The sequence below is a fragment of the Saimiri boliviensis genome, chromosome 12 (assembly GCF_048565385.1).
Source record: "Saimiri boliviensis isolate mSaiBol1 chromosome 12, mSaiBol1.pri, whole genome shotgun sequence".
NCBI classification, from domain to species: Eukaryota; Metazoa; Chordata; class Mammalia; order Primates; family Cebidae; genus Saimiri; species Saimiri boliviensis.
Window position 1 is genome coordinate 25,573,087 of NC_133460.1, and position 9,719 is coordinate 25,582,805.

Here is a 9,719-nt window from a genome sequence, read left to right on the forward strand (position 1 = left end):
CAACCTTTTTCCTCAGGCAGCCAGTGGCCCCAAGAGCCAGAAACTAGGAGAGAAGAGACTAGGGGGAGATGGAGGGGCTCTGGACCTGGCTCCAGCAGCAGCTGGTGGCCTCCTGCATGGCTTTGCCACCAAAGGGGCTCCCTATGGCCTCCTGCCTGATCCCCATCTTTCTGAGCACCTTGTGGAAGGAAGCTCACGTGAAAGCTTTTGAGTCAGTGCAAGCTCTGCTTATTTCTGGTGCTCCTAACTGTTCCAAAGTGACCCCCTAGTTCATACTCGCCTTTTAACATTTCATTGACGTTTTGGCTGATTTATTCCTACTTGTTTTTGTGGTGACCACCTCTTTCTCCTGTGTATTTTCAAAGATAAAACAGTTCATATATTTTATCTTCTCAGAGGGGCTTATTACCCTTCGATTGCCTCAAAAACTCAGCTCTCCTATAAACTCAGAAGTCATAATTTTGTAGATTACAATATTTGGCCTTTTCTCATGGTTGGAGTAGAAGCAGCTTTTTTTTTTTTTTTTTTTTTTTAAAGCTTTCTACATCTCGTCTCAACAGAGATTTTTGGGTGGGGGGGCTTCTGCCTCAAGTGTACCACCAGACCCTGGGCACCCATGAGAGTTTTAGGAGATAACTTAAAATTTTCTAATGGTTAAACATTTTGCTTTTATCTCATGTCTAATATTATTGCATTGTAATCAAAGAATAGATAATATTATTTCTACTTTTTGGAGTTTCTTGAACTTCTCTTCATGACCTACCACAGTCAATTATTGCAGACATGTTGGCACTTGTAAAGGTGTCTCTGAAGGGTATAAGACTTACTCTGGCTGTAAGATTCTATACCTTTTGAGTCAGACTCTCTATCCTTCTGATCTTACTTGCTTATTTTGTGAAGGAATTGAGTGGTACTTTAGCATTCCTTCTTCTATTGTGTTTTTGTAAATTTCTCCTAGCAGTTCCTTTGGTGTTTACTTACAGGTTTGTCCAACTTGCTTTATTTTGTTGTTTTTGTTCTGTTTTGTTTTGTTTTAGGCTCTTAGCAGCCTGAAGCTGTGGTTTTTAGTTTACCTCTCTAGTGATAAGCAGAAAAGAAGGATGAGGGAGGGGCTTTACTGGCCCAACCAGGAATAGAAACTAAGAACCCATGACTGTATTCTCTCCCTTGGATACCTCCATATATGTTACCTGACCTGTAAACAAGTATACCGTTGCCAGTTTACTATAATTAAAAGGTGTCTTTTTTTTTTTTTTTTTTTTTGCGTTTTCCTTTGTATCCCCATTCTCTACCTTCACTACCTGAAAGTGACTTTCAAATAAATATGCTCAATGAATTTCTAGTTAACAAATTTTTTCAGTAGCTTCTGTGTGCCTTTAATTAATCTTGGGCTTTGCACATTTTTCTGTAACTGTCTGTCTGTACCTGGCTAATTACTTCTGTCCTTTGTAAGATTCTACTCCAGTGGTAACTACTTCAGAAAGACCCTCATTCCCTTCCACCAAAAAAGCTCTGTATTAGGATTCTTTTGGTTGAAAGAGACACTAATGTAGCTTATCCCTTCCACCTAAAAGGGGACTGTTGCTTGATGTGGCTGAGAAAGGCAGGGTAGAATTGACCTCAGGGATGAGTCGATTCTAGAATCAGGCCCTCCTGTTGGTGTTGGTTTCTTTCCTGCCTGCTTCTTTCAATATAATGGCCTCATTCTCGTCTAGACGTCTCCATCAGATTTTCTCTGCTTGGCAGGAACCAGGACCAAATAGTTCCAGACTTGCAACCCTGCAGTTCAGTGACCCAAGAAAAAAGGAGGACTCCTTAGTTTAAAAATGCCATGAATTTTTTTTACCAACTGGGATTACTTCTCATCCCTTGGACCAAATCATCATAGCCAGGGGAATCAATAAACACAAGACATGCCCCCAATGAGATTTAAAGGATTTCCAATTCCAGCCAATATAAAAGCACACAAAGGCTTTAATCCTGGTTTGAATCCTGGCACTACCACTTGCTCTCTGTATGACTCTAGGCTAATTTCTTGATGCCTCATACAATGACATATGTATGTTAAGTAAAATATTTCTGAAATATAGAAACTTTTAATAAATTTCTTTCAGACCTTATGTCCATTCATATTAAACTTAAATAATGTCTCTACTAGTTATTTTACAGTTTTGGAATCAAGATAGTTAAACTCCAGACAGACTGTTTCTCTAGAAAAAATCTGGACAGTGCTGATACGTCATTTTCTACCATGCTGTGGTTGGCCTAGACTGGCCCATTGACTGAGTTTTATAGGAAGTGTGGTTATGGAGGTGGGGAAGGGGGGGATTTCCAACCAAAAATGGAAGGTAGGAGAATAGAACATTGAATCAGATCACCTCAGTTTGTCTACCACAGGCTCCTCCGCACTTTGGTTTCTTTTGCCAGAATAGATCACACTCTCTTGGTATCTTCCAGCCTTGCTCAGGAAGATTCCTAACATTTCTGTATTATTCTTTTTTATGGCCCCAGTGCTAAGAATGAGGTGTTTTATGATAATGTGCATTCAAAGGTGTCTGGAGCAAGTGCATATTTCTTATAGGTTAAATATCCCAAATCTGAAAATCCAAAATTCAAAATGCTTAAAAATTTACCAAAAGTTTTTGAGCACATGATGCTCAAAGGTAATGCTCTTTGGACTATTTTAGTTTCAGATTTTCAGATTTGAGATACTCAACTGGTTTTGAAAATATAACCAAAAAAAAAAACCAAATCCAAAACCAGTCTGTTCCCATGCATTTCAGATGAGGGATACTCAACCTCTGTCAGTACTTCATAGATACTGCTGAGTTAATAGACTGGAAAATGGCTTTAGGAATTTGTTTTAATTGTCTGGGAGCTGGGATCAACCAGGTTTAACAATCACTGTATTTTCTCCTACAGTTTGTGCAAGTACCCTTCCATTTGTTGCCCCTATTTTTAAGAATGGGAAACCAAGGTTTATAGACAGCTAATAAACCTGTCCCAAGAGAGCAGCTAACAAGTATCAAAACCAACATTCAAAGTTTGACCCCATCTTCCTCAAAAACCAATATACATGTTCATTCTATTGTCGTAATTATTAGTTGAGAACATACTGAGTGCATGCTCTGTTCTAGGAATTGTACTAAATATATTCTTTACCTGTATTAGCACACAACAACCTATTTAGGTAGGTTTTCTTTTTTGTCTGTATAGGGGTAACAGCTGGGCATTGAGAGGTAAATTAGCCTAGAGTCATACAGATAGCAAATGGTAGTGCCAGGATTCAAACCAGGATTGAAGCCTTTGTGTGCTTTTGTATTGGCTGCAAGCTCTGGATCTGGATCTAGATTTGGGAGTTGCCATTCTAGTGATGTGGCTGCATTCTCGAAGAGAGAGTGTATTTAAAGCAGGTGAGAGGACCAAAAATTGAGCACATCCATAGTGGGAGAGGGGGGAGTGTCAAGATTTAAAACAGTAGCCAGAGAAGACCAATGGGAGAATAAGAGTTGGCTTCAGAGAGTACTGTGTGGTAGAAACAAGAAGTGAAATACTTTTGGGACTGGTGAGCAATGCTGAATTCTCAGGGTACCCAAAGTGTGAGAGCTCACAAAGTGAGCTCAGTAGAAATATGTGCACAATACTTTCAAATCTGTACTGTTTTGGCCTCCTTGACAGCATGCATTTAAGTCATTTGAATAAGCGATATAAAGGTGTTGCTCTGCTGGCATGTGGTAAGGTCTGCTTGGAGTTGAGCTGGGTAGATTGCCACAGCAGCTTGGAAGCAGTGGGTGAGGGCATGTGTCCTTGAGTGGTGTCTTAGCTCCACCACTTTCTGGCTGTGTGGCCTGAGACAAATTACTTAACCTTTTGGTGCCTAAATTTCTTTATTTTCAATATGGAAATAATAATTAACCTTGTCGAGTTTTTGTAAGGAATCATAAGGTAGTATTTGTAAAGCTCCTAGAACAGTGTTCAACATGCTGTAAGAGCCCAGTGTTAGCAGTTGTTAGCAATATTACATGCTGGTGGCCTCATACCACACCTGTGGTATAAGTATCCATCATCTAACGCATTTTTTACTTGGTCCATTTGTTGCAACAGGACACTATGAATTACTTTTTTATGTTATTCATATTTATTTGTATTTTTTCATGGCTTAACATTGATGCCAAAAAGAAAATTAAAACCAAGCTCCCTGCAGGTTAATTTAAGTGATTATTTTGGCACGTAGTTGTGCTTGAAGTTAGAATTTGATGTTTTTATAGCATACTTGGAATCAGTCCACATACTCTAATAGATTTGTGATTTATTCTCATCTAACTTTTGATGCAAGAGAGTTTACTTAAATCATGAAGCATAATTGTGGAGATTTGCAAAGATCTTGGGGGTTGTAGACAAGGAGATCTAAAATAAACTTTTGTCAGTGATTACTGATGTGTCTGGGATCAAGATTATCTTTCGGGAAATTTCATTTATGTATTTATAATCTAGCATCCAATGGAGGGGAAACAATTACAACAGTGATTATGGATTTCTAAACTCTGAAAGAATCTTTAGGGAGCATCTGATTTAACTCCATTGTGTAGTTGAGAAAAATGAAGCCAAGAGAATTAAGTGACTGGCTAAAGTCACAGAGCTAGATAGCTGGCACAAGGCTGAGGATAGAACTTGGATCTCCTGTCTCTCAGTCCTCACTAGTTTAACACGTGCTTATGGTACAGTATGTACTCAAATAGAAATGAGTGTGAAATCAAGAATGTAATGTAAATTTGTTTTTCTCTCAAAATAAACTCTATAAAGAGATAAATTTTAAATGTTTTTATTAATATTTCATTCTCACAAATGGCAAATGACTAGTGATCTAGTAGGAAATAGGATGAAAAAGACTCTTCTTTGAGTCTCTGTCTTTTTTAATAGTAAATACTTAAAGCTAAATTTTCATTTTCACTAAAGGGTAAGAAATGGTACTTCTTAGTCGAGAAAGATGATGATTCATTAGTTCTCATTTTTATGTGTAGTGTAGGTTAATTAGGAACCTTTTGAAATCGGGTGTATTGAAGCTTTAATGTATGCATAAGTTGGTTGAGCAGTTTTAATTAAAACTTACCTCTATTTTGGAGTTAATTACTTTCAATACTCTGAGATTAATGAGGCATAGTCATGGCACCTCCCATGCTGTGGATACTCAATAATATTAGTTTGGAAATTAGGACATACTTTGATGGTATTTTAGAATCTTATGTATATTATAATGTCATAGATTCATTCCCAAATCTAGGAAATACTCAACTATATCGGATTTTACTGGTTCAACTTAAATTTTTTTCCTTCCTATGTAATTTTTTAAATAACTTAAAATTTATAAAAATAAAAATACACACCTTTTTGTATGCATATGTATGTATACGCACATATATGCGTATATGCAATTTTTTTTCTGAATCATTTGAGCTTAAGTTACATATACTATGCCCTCTTTCCTAAATACTTCAATGTGTGTTTCCTAAGAATAAAATATTCTCTTATATAAACACATTATATTTATTAAATCCATAAATGTACACTGATATTTTATTTACTCTTTCATCTATATTCCCATTTTGTCAGATGACCTAATAAAACCCTTTCTAGCCTTTTCCCCCTCTAGCACAGGGTCCAGGGTCAGCTACTGCCTATTGTTGTCATGTTTGTTAGCCTCCTTTTCAATCGAGAATAGTTCCACTGCCTTTCTTTGTCTCTTATGACATTGATGTGTTTGAAGAATACATTCTTTGAGTTTGTCTGCCTTTTCCTTGTGATGAGGTTAAGGTTATGCATTCTCCATCAAAATGCTGTGTCAGTGACACTGTCTAGAGGCACTTCATGGCCATCTGACACTACTGGTGATCTTAATTTTGATCACCCTGTCAGGGTGTTACCCAGTTTCCCCAATGCAGAGTTAACGTTTTTTTCTCTCTCTTGTACCTAATAAGCAATCTCTAGGAAGACAAAGGCAAAATTTTCCCTAGATTTCAATCTGTTAATGACTCTTGTCTGGACTTTACCACAATGGTTGCAAAGAATGGATGTTCCTGTTCTAACACTCCCTCCACCCTTACCAGTTAGTCTTTGGCTTTCTCCTGTGGGCAAGAGCCGGCCTTTCTGGGTGTGTGTGTGTGTGTGTGTGTGTGTGTGTGTGTGTGCGTGTGTGTGTGTGTTTGTTTTTTGGTTTTTATCCATTTGAGTACTTCTTTACTTTCTGGTATAACAAAATATTTTGAGATCATCTTTTACCTTGTCCAAACTATAGTATTAAACATTTAGAGCAATCTAGTTCTATTTGGGGGCAGTGATTAGTAGAGACCAAGATCTGGGTGCTGAGTGTGCTCATTGCTACTGTGGTATCTCCCTTTTGGCCCTTTTAGCAGACAGAGCTAGAAAATGTATATATGTACACACACACACACACACACACATTTTTGACATCATGAGTGTATACACCAATGCCTTCCATTTCAGTCCATCCCCACACAGTTCTTTTTTGTCTTCCTCCATTCCATTTTTGTGTGTCCTTTCTTCCATAGTGAGACACCATTTCCCAGCAGCATCAACACATTTATTCATTTGCTCATTCCTCTAATACAGTTAAAAATAGTTTCAGAGTTGCTTCACCTGTACTACTATGATAAGGAACCCTCGTAAAAAGAGTTGGGAATTTGTTTGCAGTTCTCTCCTTCTGGCCTGAGACCATATATTATGGTCTTACGGACTTATGTAAGTCCTATATTGTCTTTGTAAGTTACTTGGGTTCTTTCTTTCTTCCTTTTCTTCCTTTCTCTTCAGTGTAGTTATGTTATTCATTTGAACTAAAATTAGGCTCATTTGTTTTAGTTTACCTTCCATTGTAGGCTTCTCCCCATTCCCATTCTTAGTATTTTAATTTTAATTTGTAAATATGTAGAATATTAACATGCTTTCAAAAATAAAAACTATAAAAAGATATACCCTCTTTGGCCAGGCACATTGGTACACGCCTGTAATCCCCTCCCACACTTTGGGAGGCTGAGGCGGGCAGATCACTTGAGGTCAGGAGTTCGAGACCAGCCTGGCCAACATGGTAAAACTGTCTTTACTAAAAATACAAAAGTTAGCCGGGTATGTTGGCAGGTGCCTATAATCCCAGCTACTCAGGATGCTGAGGCAGAGAATTGCATGAACCCAGAAGGCGGAGGTTGCAGTGAGCCATGATCACAACACTACACTCCAGCCTGGGTGACAGAGCGAGACTCCATCTCAAACAAACAAACAAACAAACAAAAAACCCTCTTTAATATTTTGATTTGATCCCCATCTTCCCTTTTATGAAGTAAGAGATCTACAACTAGCAAAAGGGCATTTAATTGTAACTATATTTAATTTTGTGGTTATTTAAAATAAATTCCATCTATTGCGATTGTAAGGGAACTAAATTTTTGGAAACATACTTCAGGGCCAGTGATTTGTAACTTTGATTCCTGGAGATAGTAGATCTTGATTATTTTTTCATTTTTATAACACACCAGAAAGTGTCTAGTGTGTTCGGGAACTCCAGCTTCCATGCTGCAGCAACCAGTGGAGGTGGGAATGCAGGAGGGATTCAGGTATGCTACCCAGCCCATTTTGAGAACACCTGTTATGGGATTAAAGAGAACATAAGAACCTTCCAAATGTGCCTGTGGCTGTGTGATAAGACACAGTAGTACTTGTATCAAGTAAGCAAATACAAGAATTTTAGTTCCAGATTAACAGAAGTGAATATAAATATCACCTTAGTCCCACAGTTTGCAGCTTCCTTTATTTGTGGTTCAGCAAAGGTGCCTGTGTTGGAATTCTGTAGTTTTATGATATTCTTGGCAACATATCTGAAAAGCCACGCAATTAGATGATTTATGCCTGTCTTGTGTTCACCATTTCTAATACTGTGTATGTTCGGTTTATAAATCCTTAATCTAGGATGAAGCTGTGGCACACCAGCCATAACTTATCTGGTTGAAAGAGCTAAAGGTATCTAGATGGGAAGTGTCAAGATACAGCTGTGTCTTTTCTCTTTGCCTCAGCCTTAATACAGATACTGGCAGCTGCTGCAGCTGAACGAGATGTGGTTTATTTCACCTTTGGGGACTCAGAATTGATGAGAGACATTTACAGCATGCACACTTTCCTTACTGAAAGGAACCTCACTGTTGGTAAGTAGGAGATACTCTTGACACTTGGTATCTAGATGGATTGTACAGCATTCAGTGGGAACACTTGCTAAATGTGGATGAATCACAGTGGGTACAAGGAAACAAAAGCATGGCTCTGAGCAGGAAGGACAAAGCTCTCAGAGGGGCAGCATTTGCAGTCTTTTTGTTCTGGCAAAGTTTCATCCATAGTCTTGATTGAGTACATCAGCTTACTAAAGTAAGGTCAAGAAGTTGGAGTTAGTGTTCATTTTTACTTTTGTGTATATAAAAACCTAAAGGGGAGAGATGAATGAGGGTAAGTTCAGACCTGAGAAGCCCCACTGTCCTATTTCTCAGACCTGCCAGCGTTCACCCAGTGTGTTTGCTACCTTGGAAGCTAAGTATATTACGAGGGTTGCCGTGAACTCTAGGAGAATGCATAGACAATGTACCATGTATAGCCTGTTGTTATCATGAGCTAAGAATTTCTTTCTTGAAAGAGTTTAAACAATTTTTTAAATTTATGTTGGGAAAGCCTTACAGGCATATGAAATTTATCCTGTATTTTTAAAAGTCAAATCTGAGCATATGCTATTTAGATTAAGATAAAACTGGAGTGTTCTTTCTAAGGTTTTTTAAATTGCATACTTAATGTGCTTGTGGTCTGACCTTTTACTGTACAGGAGAAGTATATAAGCTGTTGCTACGATATTACAATGAAGAATGCAGAAACTGTTCCACCCCTGGACCAGACATCAAGCTTTATCCATTTATATACCATGCCATCGAGTCCTGTGCAGAGACAACTGACCAGCCAGGGCAAAGGACAGGGACCTGAGGAGCCAAGCAAATAGCGTCTCCTCCCACCTCCCACCAGAGATGTCCTGTTTGAGCTGTCAGGTGTAATATATGAATTGATTTAAGTTAATATAAATGTGTATATAATCCACATTTGTAGTCAAGGACTCAGTCTCTTCCACGTGTATGCAGTTGTCAGTTGGTATATCTAGGCCCCCTCCATCCTGACTCATGTGGACTTAGATATGTTTTGTTTCTGTTTTCTTCTATTTCAGTCTTCATTCTTTGATTCGTATTTCTTTTGTCCATCAGATCTCTTGTGAAATCCCATGAAAGGTTGTGCTCATTCTGTCAGGTTTCTTTCTTCCTGCCCATATATTATACCAGTTGCTTCTGCAGCCTGCAGATGCCAGTGATGGCCAGGAAACAAGTTGAAATCCAGGAATCTCTTTAACTGATTTTGCTAAAAATCTCCCTATGAGCCTTCCACTCAACTCTTACTATGCTTGCATTAAGTTTTTAAAATCTGAAAATTAAGAATTAGGGGTTTTTTTCATATATGTTGCATAATGCAAACCTCCTAGGTTAAAATCGTTTTTTTATTTAAGATAAATAATTTTCAGAAATTGCCCTTTTGAGACATCACCTTTATAACGGTTTGTCTTTTTTCCTCTGATCAGTTTTTACTGATACCATTTTTGGAAACTGAGATGAAAGGAAATGTGGAATAAAAGA

The 9,719-nt window shown here is 38.0% G+C and overlaps 1 protein-coding gene across 3 annotated transcripts in view; it reads left to right on the forward strand.

Moving 5' to 3' along the window:
• PARG (poly(ADP-ribose) glycohydrolase) overlaps window positions 1–9,135 on the forward strand; it is a 113,807-nt gene extending 104,672 nt beyond the window's left edge. For all 3 annotated transcript variants that reach the window (XM_003929993.4, XM_010340604.3, XM_039477817.2), the window contains 2 exons: window positions 8,079–8,207; window positions 8,870–9,135. In XM_003929993.4, coding sequence (XP_003930042.1) covers window positions 8,079–8,207; window positions 8,870–9,024 — 284 coding nt within the window. In that variant the 3' untranslated portion in view covers window positions 9,025–9,135. The remainder of the gene's footprint in view (window positions 1–8,078; window positions 8,208–8,869) is intronic.
• Window positions 9,136–9,719: the final 584 nt, after the last annotated feature.